Source organism: Poecilia reticulata, chromosome 18, assembly GCF_904066995.2.
Source record: "Poecilia reticulata chromosome 18, P_reticulata-male-v2, whole genome shotgun sequence".
Classification (NCBI taxonomy): domain Eukaryota; kingdom Metazoa; phylum Chordata; class Actinopteri; order Cyprinodontiformes; family Poeciliidae; genus Poecilia; species Poecilia reticulata.
In genome coordinates, this window is record NC_088847.1 from 20302268 (window position 1) to 20316995 (window position 14728).

At 36.7% G+C, this 14728-nt stretch overlaps 1 protein-coding gene across 1 annotated transcript in view; it reads left to right on the top strand.

Moving 5' to 3' along the window:
• Window positions 1–1119: 1119 nt before the first annotated feature.
• The window catches only part of LOC103480549 (uncharacterized), a 28484-nt gene continuing 14875 nt past the window's right edge, over window positions 1120–14728 (top strand). Inside the window, exons 1-9 of the mRNA XM_081599984.1 lie at window positions 1120–2166; window positions 2756–3196; window positions 3439–3681; window positions 3926–4183; window positions 6396–6650; window positions 6801–7077; window positions 10827–10869; window positions 13403–13490; window positions 14544–14579. Coding sequence (XP_081456110.1) covers window positions 2070–2166; window positions 2756–3196; window positions 3439–3681; window positions 3926–4183; window positions 6396–6650; window positions 6801–7077; window positions 10827–10869; window positions 13403–13490; window positions 14544–14579 — 1738 coding nt within the window. The 5' untranslated portion in view covers window positions 1120–2069. The remainder of the gene's footprint in view (window positions 2167–2755; window positions 3197–3438; window positions 3682–3925; window positions 4184–6395; window positions 6651–6800; window positions 7078–10826; window positions 10870–13402; window positions 13491–14543; window positions 14580–14728) is intronic.

A 14728-nucleotide genomic window follows, 5' to 3' on the forward strand; every position in this document is an offset into this window, starting at 1 on the left:
CTACCCATCTTCTTTTTTATAAAGCTTGATCTGGAAATCCCACAGGATGTTAACTCTGTCATTCTCAACTTCTCTTGTTGTGTCCCCACGTTTTAAAGTTGGGACACAACAAGAGAAGTTGTTTTAAAGTGGGACTTGCAACCCAACCTCAAATGTTCCTGTACTCTATTCCATTTGATGATAATGGTTTCATACACTTTATTTGGCAACATTTTTTTACCAATCTATTGCTTGCTGAATTCTGGTAGGTACATCTGTGCATATGGCAATATATATGCCATTTGGGTTCAGTCTGATGTGATGTGAAGGAACTCCTCTACAGCTCTACCAAAATAGAATAGGTCACATTCAGCTGCTGTGTAAATGCAGAAATCTGCCCCATTAAAGCACTAAACCAAATCAACTGTTACTGTCCTTTGACAGTAACTTTAGTAACTTTATGCCTTAAAAAGGCTTCAGGTCTCCAATCGTAGTTCTCTAGAGCTGTTGTTTTGCAGTTTTTTGATGCATCCCTGCTAAAACACACATGAAACTAATTATTTTCTCATTTCCAGACCTTTCCTAAGCTTAATCGAATACTGTAGAGATATTTCAATCATTTGATTGAACTGTGTTTTAACAGGGAGTGTAACCCGGTGTTTTAACCCAGTAAAACTTCTGTGATTCTCCTAAACTCCTGGCTTCCTCAGTCTCACCAACTATAATGTTTACGATAAAACAAACCTTATGATGCAACTCCTCCTTCTATAAACTCTAAAATGTTGAACTTTAAATTAAATGACACTAATCTGCTTTCATCATGTCCGTGTTTTTACTGTCATACACCCTGAAAAGTGACATATGTGGCATTCATGGAAGAGCTGCATCTCTTCCATGAATGCCACGCCCATCTATAGTACCTTTAAACATGCAGAGCATCTCAAGACTTTGTCTCTGTGTGCCTTGAAGCCTTGAAGCTGTCATCTGCTTGTCTGTGTTGTGAAATGCATTTATAGTGTTTGGATGTAGAACATTTTCTTGATACTTCACTTTATCTAAAGCTTTCACTGATGGATTACAGGCTCATCCTGTTTGGGCTCACAGGTTTGTGTCTGTTGTTTTTCTTATTCTAACAACTTAAAGTCTTTTTTCTTTAGACTTTCTTCCGCAGTGGGAAACTGAGGCAGAGAAGCAACGTAAGACAAAAACTCAAATCAAAGTAATGTGTTGAACATATGTGCACTATGTACATTTTCATAGTGCACATGTACACTATGAAAATGTGCATTTTCACAGTGTACATGAAAATGCACATGAGGTGTGATTGGCACTTTCACCTCAATGCATGGGTTCAAACCTTTCCTCAACTTTTAGGTACATTAGAATTACCAATATTATTTACAATTTCTAGTAGTGTAACTTTTGTTTATAGCTTGAACAAATGTTTCTATTGGGCTTACACCAGGGTTTTGTGATGGCTACTCCAAAACATTAACTTTGCTGTTCTTTCATGTTAATCTAAAAAAAATATTAATGTCATTTACCATTCAAAAGACTAATTTGTTGTTGAGCTACAACTTTCAGGATGATGTCTTCAATTGATGATGGAATATGTTTATGAAATTCCACCTTTTTTCTGCAGATATAACAATATATGGAAAAAAACACTTCAGTTATCATTAAAAATTAAGGTATTTGTTTCAAACTATAATCTGGCTTCTTCATGTTGCCAGTGGATAATGTGATCTTCCTCGCTAAATGTTGCTTTAGCTGATATTGGAAAATGAGACGACTTCAGCATCTTTACATTATCCATAGAACAAGCCAGATTTGTTTATACTGTTTATGATAGCCTTACTGATTTGTTTAAACTTTTGCATGATGTCAAACATTTAAGCGGTGTGTTTACACTACAGGTGTGCCTGGATTTAACTATGATCTTGTTTAACAAATCAATGACATCCCACTGAGATTTCTCTAACAGTTTAACGGTATACTAATTTTAGTTGACTTGCTTAAAGTTACATAAAAATGTTTTCTCTGCTATTATTTGGGAATCTAGCAAATTGTTTTTAATATATTGTATGTAAATGTCTAATTTCAAATGTATTGATTTGCTGTTTTCATATTTTGTTTCTGTTTTGATGGCAGTTTTTCTCCAAACTTCATTGATCTCTGTGGCTACTGGTAAGACTTTACATCTTATTATGAAAGAGAGACTTTTTCACACCAGAAATCTGTTAGTTTTATCTGCAGTCTGTTGGTTGGTCGTTCAAGACGTCTGAGGTTGAGAAAAGATTTGGGGAATATTCTTTTCACTGAACTTACTCTACAACCTGCTGTGTAACAATTAACCAGGAGTCTCCTTGGAACCACAGCAAAGTGAAATTGGTCATAAAATTTCTTAGTGAGTTTTATTTGCAGTGTTGTGTCTAAAACATAACAGGAGCAACAGTTTCAAAATGAAATGGAGTGAGAACTTTCTGATCTTTGTTCACAGCAAAGATCAGAAACTTAAGTCTCTGAAGGAAAATAGTCTGTAACTGGATTTAACATGAACCTGTCAGACTGTGGAATTGTATTTATTGATAAGAAATTATGGAAGATGTTATGATCTTACTTAGCTGCTAATCTATTGTCAGGTGCAGAAAAACCTCTTCACACACATTCTCTCAAAATCTGATAGGTCAAAATGAAAGCAGAAGTATTTGGTATCTTTAAACTTATAATGTTTATCTTCTGTTTTTTCCACATGTTGTATTTGATGATGACCAAGCTTCTTGTACCGGCTGTGATTGTTGTGCTTCAGGCACAGAGTGCATCACCACTAATGGAGTTGTTCAATGCATTGACCCCTGTGCCACATACACTGTGGTGAATGATGCCTGGCGTTCAACAGAGAATACAGACAATTCAATCTTGCACTGTGACCAAAACATTGTCTGGAGTGGATGGTATCGCTTTTATTTGGGTCAGAGCAGCGCTCGCATACCAGAGAAATGTGTAGTAGAACAAAGATGTGGAACTCATGCTCCTTTGTGGATAAACGGGGCTCATCCAGTCCAGTCTAATGAAATCGTAACTCGCAATGTATGTGGTGCCTGGTCGGGTTCCTGTTGCACTTTTGCCTCAAACACCATCCAGATCAAGCTTTGTTCTGGATTCTACGTCTACAAAGTTCAACTGCCATCTGGATGCAATCTGGCATATTGTGCAGGTACTGTTTTATGGTAATAATTAACAAATAATTAAAAATGATCTGTTTTCCTTTTACAACCAGATTTCAATGTGTGCACACACACGCGCACACATACACACATACACAAACCCTAAACAACTCATCGTTAGATTTTTAGATATTTTAACTACTTCCTTAACCGAACCAAATGTGTAGCATAATCTTGGTAAAACAAAAATAAGGATTTATATTGTAATTCATGTTGTATTTATCTGCATTAGAAATTCCACCCTTCATAGTTTTGGCACAAAGTGAGACCAGCATCACTCTGCAGTGGAGCGCGGTCACCACCAGCTTTGTTCTCCAGTATGACGGCACAGAGACAAACATCAATGCTCCAGATGGAGCTGCAACAGTGACTCACACAGTCTCATCTCTGACTGCTGGAACCATATACACATTCACTCTCTACACTGTGACTGGAAATGTGAGAAACAATGGAGGACAACTGACAGCTGTCACAGGTGAGATATTCCACTGACGGTCAGCTTTGGTGGCTTGGACCACCTTGTTTTGATCGTTTGGGAGAAAACCCTGGAAAAGACTCGGATATATATATATATATATATATATATATATATATATATATATATATATATATATCGCTGGAAACATAAAACAGGTTGTTTTATGTTTCCAGATGTGATGGAAAGATCTTTCCATCCAGATGTGATGGAAAGATCAATAATCTTATTTATCTCTTATCAGCTCCTCAAAATACAGGAGGATTTACAAAGTCAGGACAAGATGAGAGCAGCATCACCCTGCAGTGGAATAAAATCAACAATAACATCGGCTTTGTTCTCCAGTTAAACGGCATAGAGACAAACATCAATGCACCAGATGGAGATGGGCCAGTGACCCACACAATTTCATCTCTCACTGCTGGAACCAAATACACATTCACTCTCTTCTCTGTGTTTGAGACCATCAGAAGCAGTGGAGTACAACTTGTAGCTTTCACTGGTAAGATGTTTCAGAGAGTCACTGCTTCTCTGCATCGGCTTTGGTGGCATGGACCACCATGTTTGGATCATTTGGATGAGGTACAAGTGGGAGAAAACCCTGGGAAAGATTAATAGATATCTACCTAAAAATTCCAGACTAAAGGTGCGCTCTGTAGCAATTTTAGAAAGAATATAAATGTTGTGCTTGTACATTGTAATATCAGATATTTGCACAGAAAGGATATTGTTTTACTTTTAATTTAATCCATATGGCAACATAAACAAAAAAATACTGAAAATGCTTTTTTTCAACACTGCCTGTAACACAGCTACCTTTAAATATATGTAATAATCAGTAACACAAATTACATGGCTGATGCATTTTTACTAAACAGTGCACGAAGAACAGTCCAATATATTCACTTGTGGGATCTCGTCACTCACTTAAGTCTCTTTGTTGTCGTTATTAATGGTCTGTGTGAGAGGCAGGTCAAAGGTCAGAGGTACTTCATCCATATTTATGATATCACGATCCCAATGGAAGTCTCCTATATCATTGTTTGTGTTTTTTAGTTATTGCACAATTCTTCTGTGAACTACTCATCAATTTGATTGGTCTACCGTTACTAGAAAAATGTTTTTGGTGGCATAAAAAAAAACATGCAATAGCCACACCTTAGTGTAGACCGCAGCAGGAAAAAAAATGTGGGGAAAAAATATCAGCTTATAGTCCGGAATTTACAGTAAAAGGATTTTATAGATTTCTGCAAACATAAAACAACCCGTTATAGCTAGAGATGTGCCGATAGATCGGTCACCGATCATAATCAGCCGATTTCCGTGAAAAAGTGTATGATCGGTGATCGCCGATCACGGTTTCTTGTTGCCGATCAAACAAATCGATCACCTGCATCTCATTTCTCAGCCTGCCTGTGCAACTGGTCTCCTCGCTCCTTCACACTGCTCTAGCGCGCAGTAACAAATCCTAAGCGATGTGGAACTATAACGCACTGAGTGAATGGGGAAGTTTGAGTGTTGCGGCGGAAAATGCATCAACACGACGAATCTAATATGGCATAAGAACAATTGCATACTTGACGGAGTTTGGCTACATCGAGGATCACTGCAGTAAAAAAAGACATGGAGGATCAGATAGCAGGTAAAGCAGCGCACAGCTACAAACACTCATCCAGATTAGCATGACGGCAAGAAAGCTAAACAAATAACCCGGAAAATTATTTAAGTCTTTGAGCTGCAATGTAAGACGCTGGTTCTGCTCTCACTGTTGAACCGCCGCTACGCGCTACAGGTAGTAATATTTCACAGACGGAGCGCCGCTTCTGCTCCACCTGGTAGTGACTCTCACACTGAACCTCTGCTTATAGCTGCAGCATCTAACTTAACATTTTACATACGTATTAAAACTTTTGCTGTCCTAACATGAGACAAATAATCTCAGAAAAAATAATCGATCTCCTCCCTGTTCTGCATAATTACTCCGCTCAGTCAGAAACAGCCAATCAGAACTAGCAGTAATCAGCTAGCCGCCATGCTATCAGTAAGTTTTCATTCAGTAACTCTGGATTGTTTATTGTAATGGAACCTGTATTTGCCTTTGAATCTTAAGTTTTATACTTGAATCTTTTGGCAATGTTGAGAGGTTTTATTTTGACTTTTTGCATTATTTAGCCGCTTCAGAGCCTTTATATGTTTTCAGACTGTTAAAGATAGTATTACTGATAGCAGTACAATTTGCACAATGCCTGTTTTGTTTTGTTTTGTTTTTTTCTTGGAAAAAGCTATTTAAAAGCTTTTATCTAAATTAAGGTGAATTCATGGTTCCTTTTTCCACATAATGTAACCGTAGTGCTTATGATTAAAAAAATAATAATTATGTGATCGGTATCGGTGATCGGTATCCGTAATCGGCCCTCCTGGGTGATCGGAATCGGCAGGAAAAAACCTGATCGGCACATCTCTAGTTATAGCTTTGAAAGGTGAAAAGATATGACGGAAAGATCAATAATGTGTTTATAGTATAGATGGCAAAAAGCCATCGTATATTCCCTCTGCTCTACATAATTGTTTGATTGACCTGGACATGTTTTTGTTTTGTTTTGTTTTTTGTCTGAGCTACAATTAAGATATTGGTAATTCATAGAAATACAAGAAACCCCACCTGCAAAAATCTAAACTTTACCATTTCTGAACATTTCATTTTTCTCTATCAGCTCCTCAAAATGCAGGTGGATTTACAAATTCAGGACAAAATGAGTCCAGCATCACCCTGCAGTGGAATAAAATCAACAACATCAACTTTGTTCTCCAGTATGATGGCATAGAGACAAACATCAGTGCACCAGATGGAAATATACCAGTGATCCACACCGTTTCATCTCTCACTGCTGGAACCAAATACACATTCACTCTAATCTCTGTGTTTGAGGGCATCAGAAGCAGTGGAGTACAACTCACAGCTGTCACAGGTAAGATGTTTCAGAAACTGGAGAGTCACTGCTTCTCTGCATAAAAAGCTTTCAGCTTTGGTGGCTTGGACCAATGACTCACACTAGTACAAGCCACTAGTGTGAATCATTTGTGTGAACATCTCTGAACATCTCATTTTTCTATATCAGCTCCTCAAAATGTAGAAGGATTTAAAAAATCAGGACAATATAAGAGCAGCATCACCCTGCAGTGGAATAAAATCAACAACAGCACCAGCTTTGTTCTCCAGTGTGACGGCATAGAGACAAACATCAATGCACCAGATGGAGATGGACCAGTGATCCACACAGTTTCATCTCTGACTCCTGGAACCAGATACACATTCACTCTCTACTCTGTGTTTGAGACCATCAGAAGCAGTGGAGTACAACTTGTAGCTTTCCTTGGTGAGATTATTTATAATGTGTAAATGGATAGAAATTGAACATTGCTGATCACACTTTTACAAGTCAACTGCAACAGGAAAGGCAGACTTTCACAGGAAGTTCTTTTCACTTAAAAACTGCCTAATTATATTAACTTCACTGACAGAAATACACAAAACAAAACAATTTAATTTGAAGTAGATTTTGCTCCAAATGGTTTTATTTCATAATTAAAGAAATAACTGCCACAAATTGAATAAATTAATTACATTAATTATATTTCACTAAACATATTAGTTAAAATCTTCTTGACCCCAGAAATATTTGATGTTAATTCATACAATATTCTCATTTTTATGTTGACAACCATCATTGTGCTGAAATCTGTTTGATCTTCAACTAAAGAACCAAGTAAGTAAATCCATTTGTAAGATCCTTGCAGTTATTTCTTCTTTTAATAAATTAGCCTATTCAACAAATTTGATTTAAATTTTTAAGATTTATAATCAACTGTCAATGTCAGCAATCGGTGAGATCCATCCAATCAAAGCTATGTGAAAAGCATCAAGTTAGCTCAATTTTCTCTCTCTTACTGGAAACTAGATGGTAATAGTTGTGTTAAAGATTTTACCAAATAATTAAGCCATTGTTACACCAGTGTTCATTTCTGAACTATATTGAAAATCCTCCAAATTGCCATGTAAATTGTTATATTTTGACATAATCATTTAATTATGTCTTTTTGTGCCAACAGGCTATATTATAAGAATGAAACTTCAATTAAATTCTCAGACACAACTATCAGATTCAGAGATGGAAGATGTTTTAGTGGAGGTGAGACTAACATTTGTTGAAGTTTAAATCTTTCTACTATCATTTAACTTGAATTTAATTGACTTTTGCAACGTTGAAATGTGTTTTGTTTTTCAGTTCTTCAAAGCTCATGGTTTATCACAGTTTTCCCTGAAAGTTCGCATCATCAAACCGTGAAGAAATCCAAGGATGAAATGGAAGATCAGTCCAGTTTCTTTAATGAATGTGTGTTTACTTAGAAAAAATTAATTATTAATTATTAATTAATATTATATCATGCATGACTGTTTCGTCTAACTAGCGGTTAATGTTAGTATTTGTTTTACCAGACTCTTGAATTTATTAGGATTGCTGTAATTTTATATATATATATATATATATATATATATATATATATATATATATATATATACCTTTGCATTGTATTAGTTTGGCAATAAAAATTTAGTTTTTTCATTTTACTTTTTTGCCAACATGTCATTTTCTGAACCTTCAATTGCAAGAAACAATGAAAGAGAAGAAGTCACAGGTAGGAAGGACCTATGTCAGTGTGTGAATAATTAAGAAAAGAAATAAAGAAATTCTCAGAAAATACAAAAAATGTGCCTCAAGGATCATGAGTTACTACACTGTTTTTCTCAAAATTGGCAGACAATTCTTAAATCATGCCATGTGAACCAGACTTAAGACTCACAAGCTCTACTCCTCTCCTTTGTCTCGACCCTAACGCTCTCTGCCTCTGGTCGCTATGGTAACGTTTACACTTCCCTTCAAAATAAGATACAGATGAGCCACAAAAACAAACATTTCATTTTCATGAAAATTTTATCTCTCGATAACGACAAATCAGTGGGAACCCTGAGCTTGTTTGTCTGCAACGAGACGGTCCCAAATGGGAGTGATGGAAGACGAGGTGTGTTGCTTAAGCACATGCTTGGTCTCTACGTGGCGAAGCAGTCTGAAGCTTCATTCCCTCATTAGCGAGCCATTCGTCGCATATTAGACAGAGCAGGCTTGGAATGTGGGAATCCCCTACCGGTCCGGGATAAATCCATTCTCCTGTCTCTTCTCTGGGCCTTTCCCCTTCACAAATAAACTTTCCAAGGACATCTGTTTTCTGTTTCTTACTCATTTTGCTTCTTGTGGACTCAATGTTGGCGCGCAAGACGTATCTGAGAAAATCCGGTTAAAGGATTTTCAAAATGAAAGATACTTCAGACTCAGATAATACATTAAACGGAAATATTTAAGTATTTCTTGTGCCGCCCGGTACCAATTGGTCCACAAACCGGAACCGGTCCGCTGCCCGGTGATTGGGGACGACTGATTTAAATCATTGTATCCACGTGGAACACATTGGTTATAAAAAAAAACCTTATTAACAGCCGAATTTGTCTTCTTTTTTTTTTTTTTTTTTGCAGTGTCACCGCATAGGTACAAAAATCACCGTCTTAAGAAATGTCCTTCCCCATAGATCAGTCCTCATTATTGACTCTCAGAGTACTAAATGGAAAGAAAAAGAACATTTATTTCCTGATTGTTATACTCTGTCAGATTAGAATTTAATCAACATTATTTGGTGATCAGACTTTACTCTGGTCAATTTATCATTGCTCTGTGAAACCTACTCTTTATTGCAGTTTAAAGTGATTTTAACCCTGCTAGTCCAGATCCAAGTGGGCAACATCTGCTTGGGTTCAGACCTACACTAACTATTTGAGGCTATATGTTCTGGACATATATAATTATGTAGGGAGGGTTTTCTTCACACCTTGAGTCAGCTTAATAAGCAGAAACAAGTTGAGCAGGACACAGATTTTGCGGAAAAATCTGTTATGTTAAGATGGAAGATTAGGACCATATCAAACAATACTGAATATTTTTTCAAACATACTTTCATGTTCCAGTCTTAAAAAGACCCATTGTCTTATTATGAATCAAAGTGACACTTTCAGTAAGACGTGAGGATAAAAATATGTAATTCATGGCTATGTCAGAAACATTTAACAACAATGTCTAATCTTGTGAGAGAAAGAAAAAGCAACCACAAATCAGTCACCCCACCAAGTCCAGCAGGGGGCGACAAAGACATAAAAACTGGACCGTCTTAAAATGCAGTCACAAAAGCAAACTCTAAAAACATTCAGTGATTTTATTTGTCTGTTTCTGCAGATTTTTAGATAGATTTCGTATTTAGTTTGATATTATATTATGCTATTGTGGTTAAAGATCAAGTACAGAAGTGATAATTACATGAACTACTGCCCTCTGATCCACCGTCGCCCCTGCATGGCAGAAACAACTTTCCGTGTGAAGAACAAAAACATTGGTTCCTCAGAAATATCTTGTCTTTATCATGTTCCACACTGTAGCACTGTTTTTGCTCTTTCACAAGGTGCTTCATTCATACTTTCTACTTTGCATTGCAAAGTTTATCTTCTTTGCACAGAAATTTGTAAATGTCCAATGCTTATAGATACAAAGGCAAATGGAACTACGCACACCCTGCTGTATCCTTGCTTGATCTAATATCACCCCCCACATCAGTGGTTCCCAAGGATTTTCTTCTGGGTCCTCCTTTGGATTACAATAAAATCCCCCCCAAGGAAAAAAAAATCAGCTGGGCACACACATCGTTCAACTAGACATAAACCTATACACACATTTTATTTTCAAACTCCACTGAAGGTTATTTCATACTTCAGATTGAAACAAAACAAACTACAACCCATCTTTACAGTGAAACACTTTTGTGTAACTTTTTTTTAGTTCTATACTGTAGAAGAGTTTTCTTTATAGTCAGTGTTATTTCAAAGCTATTTCTTTTTTATCTGTAACAAAATTCAACTTTTCTATCATAAATACATAAAAAAAAGCCCCTACAAAATGGGGTTAAAAAATTAGAGTTTTTTTTTTTTTCTCGTTCATTGCCCCCCTGCAATGGCACTGTGTCGTCCCCCCCTCTCCCCCTCCCAGGTGGCGCGCCCCACACTTTGGGAACCACTACCCTACGCACTGTGTAAGATGCTTCTTTACTTTCATTTTCCCCAAGTTATCTATGGCAGATCCATTCCACAGGAAAGGATTATTTACAGTATCAGTTACAGTTGTGATATAAAATAGACTCCATTTCCATGTCATGTAAAGCTTTGGTTCTCTAGGTTCTCTGGACCTTAACCAGCTAACGAGCTATAGAAATAGCTCGTTAGCTGGTTGTGCTAATTAAAGAGATCTCAGATGTTGGTGGTGGAATCTGATGAAACTCTCTGTGGCTTTGAGGTCCCAGTCTCAGCTGTCCTGCTCAAGCCTCAACATTCCACAACTCTGGCGTTTCCTCATTGAGCCCTAGGTATTTTTAAGCTTTTCCTGTTTCTCTAATATATTGCTGTTGATTCAGATTGCTACATTAATCACTGCTTCCACAGTTTCCAGTTGGCTCCCCATCTTCTGTTTTATAAAGCTTGATCTGGAAATCCTAAAGGATGTTAGCTCGGTTATTCTCAACTTCTCTTGTGTCCCCACATTTTAAAGTGGGACTTGCAACCCAAACTCAAATGTTCCTGTACTCTAGTCCATTTGATAATAATGTTTCATACACTTTGGTTGGGAGCATTTTATACCAGTCTAATGCATATTGAATTCTAGAGGGTACATCTGTGCATATATTGCATTTGGGTCCAGTCTGATGTGATGTGAAGGAACTCCTCTACAGCTCTGCCAAAATAAAATAGGTCACATTCAGCTGCTGTGTAAATGCAGAAATCTGCCCCATTAAATCACTAAACCAAACCAACAGTTACTGTCCTTTGACAGAAACTTTAGAAACTTTATGCCTTAAAACAGGCGACATGTGTCCAATTGTAGTTCTCGAGAGCTATTAATCTTGCAGGTTTTAGATGCATCCCTGCTAAAACACCTGAAACAAGCTAATTTCTCATTAGACCTTTGCTAAACTTGATTGCATACTGTAGAGACATTTCAATCAGTTGATTGAACTGTGTTTTAACGGGGTGTAACCCAGTGTTTTAACTAGGACTGAAACAATTACTCGAGTGATTCCAGTTCCTCGATTATTAAAATTCCTTGAGGAAAATTGACCTGCCTCAAAGTTCGATAATTTATATTTAATTATTTAGCGCACCGTGTACCGTGTTCTGGCTGGTGTTCATTATTTGCGGGGCACGGAGTTCTGACTTCCACCTCTCAGTTGGTGACGAAAGCTAAGTATTAGCAGCATAACGTCCAATTTTCAAGTTCGGCCCATAGGGATTTTATTGATTGATGATAATGCCAGGGTTTTTATCGTATCTGGGGGACCAATAAGCATCCTTAAAATAATTGGTGCGATGCCTGGAGTTCGGCAACCTTTCTCTTTCCAGAGCTGCTGGTTCAAAGCTAATGGTGGGAAGAGCGCTGCGGGAGTTATACAGGTGAGCGGATAGACTGAACACGACGGGCGGCTGAGTATTGATAGTTACAGTGTAAGTGTAGCTTTACGGACGAACCGCACAATAAATTACATATCACCCCGGTCTCAACAAACGGGTGGCGGAAATCATCATGGCGGTACATGGCTTGGCTGGTAGATGAGTTTCTGAGAGTGACGAACAAGGTGCCGTAAATATTCCCGTATTGCTTTTCCCAGTTCTTACGTTCGTCCCCTGGTCTACCGGTCCCCGGTCTTACGTTCCTCTGTTCCCTGGTCTATTTCCTCTCCTTCAGCCCCCATCTTACATTCATTCGTTCGCCCCCTCACCCCTCCCAACTTCAGGCGACATTTCCCGTACTCTCAAACCCAAAACTTGACAGGTCAGAGTTCATCTGTTAAACTCACTGAAGATGAACACATAAACTAAAAGCTGGATTTTATATGTTTTTATAAGCATATTTGTGAACCTGGCTCTTTATTATTAACTTGAATATAATTTCAGATTTTTGAATAACTTTTCTTCAGGTTAACTTAGAACTGAGATATTATTGTTACAGTTTATTTTTTAAACTACAAAAAAGTAACTGTTAGGGATGCTCAAATATGAAAAATTGGACTGATATTGATGTAACACTGCTGTGCCAGATTTAGAAATATTTTATTTTATAATGTTTTTGATCCAATTACTCAATTAATCATAAGAATAATCTACTAAAATATTAGTTTACAACAACACTAGTTTTAACCCAGTAAAACTTCTGTGATCCTCCTAAAATCCTGACCTTCTTAGTCTCACAAACTATAATGTTGGCGATAAAACAGACCTAATGATGCAACTTCTTCTTCTATGAACTCTAGAAATGTTGAACTCTAGTAATTTTAATGACAATAATCTGCTTTCATCAATTTCTTGTCCTTTTATTGTCACACACCCTGAAAAGTTACATATATATAAATAAATAAATAATACTGGTAATTCATGGAAGAGCTTAATCTCTTCCATGAATGCCACGCCCATCAATAGTACCTTTAAGCCTGCAGAGCATCTCAAGACTTTGTCTCTGTGTGCCTTGAAGCCTTGAAGCTGTCATCTGCTTGTCTGTGTTGTGAAATGCATTTATAGTGTTTGGATGTAGAACATTTTCTTGATACTTTACTTTATCTCAAGCTTTCACTGATGGATTACAGGCTCATCCTGTTTGGGCTCTCAGGTTTGTGTCTGTTGTTTTTCTTATTCTAACTTCTTAAAGTCTTTTTTCTTTTAGACTTTCTTCCGCAGTGGGAAACTGAGGCAGAGATGCAACGTAAGACAAAAACTCAAATCAAAGTAATGTGTTGAACATATGTGCACTATGTACATTTTCATAGTGCACATGTACACTATGAAAAGGTGCATTTTCACAGTGTACATGAAAATGCACATGCGGTGTGATTGGCACTTTTACCTTAATCCAAGGAAGTCATGGGTCCAAACCTTTCCTCAACTTTTAGGTACATTATAATTACCAGTATTATTTACAATTTCTAGTAGTGTAACTTTTGTTTATAGCTTGAACAAATGTTTCTATTGGGCTTAGTCCAAGGTTTTGTGATGGCTACTCCAAAACATTAACTTTTGCTGTCCTTTCATGTTAATCTTAAAAACAATATTAATGTCATTTACCAATCAGAAAACAAATTTGTTGTTGAGCTACAACTTTCAGGACAATGTCTTCAATTGATGATGTTATATGTTTATAAAATTCCACCTTTTTTCTGCAGATATAACAATATATGGAAAAAAAACACTTCAGTTATCATTAAAAATTAAGGTTTTTGTTTCAAACTATAATCTGGCTTCTTCATGTTGCCAGTGGATAATGTGATCTTCCTCGCTAAATGTTGCTTTAGCTGATGTTGGAAAATGAGACGACTTCAGCATCTTTGCAAAGTCAGAAGGACAAATCAGATTTGTTTATACTGTTTATGAAAGTTTCAATAATTTGTTTAAACTTTTACATGATGTCAAACATTTAAGCGGTGTGTTTACACTACAGGTCCACCTGGATTTAACTATGATCTTGTTTAACAAATCAATGACATCCCACTGAGATTTCTCTAACAGTTTAACTGATATTAATTGACTTACTTAAAGTTACATAAAAATGTTTTCTCTGCTATTATTCGGGAATCTAGCAAATTGTTTTTAATATATTGTATGTAAATGTCTAATTTCAAATGTATTGATTTGCTGTTTTCATATTTTGTTTCTGTTTTGATGGCAGTTTTTCTCCAAACTTCATTGATCTCTGTGGCTACTGGTAAGACTTTACATCTTATTATGAAAGAGAGACTTTTTCACACCAGAAATCTGTTAGTTTTATCTGCAGTCTGTTGGTTGGTCGTTCAAGACGTCTGAGTTTGAGAAAAGATTTGGGGAATAATTTTCTCATTGAGCTTACTGTGTAAC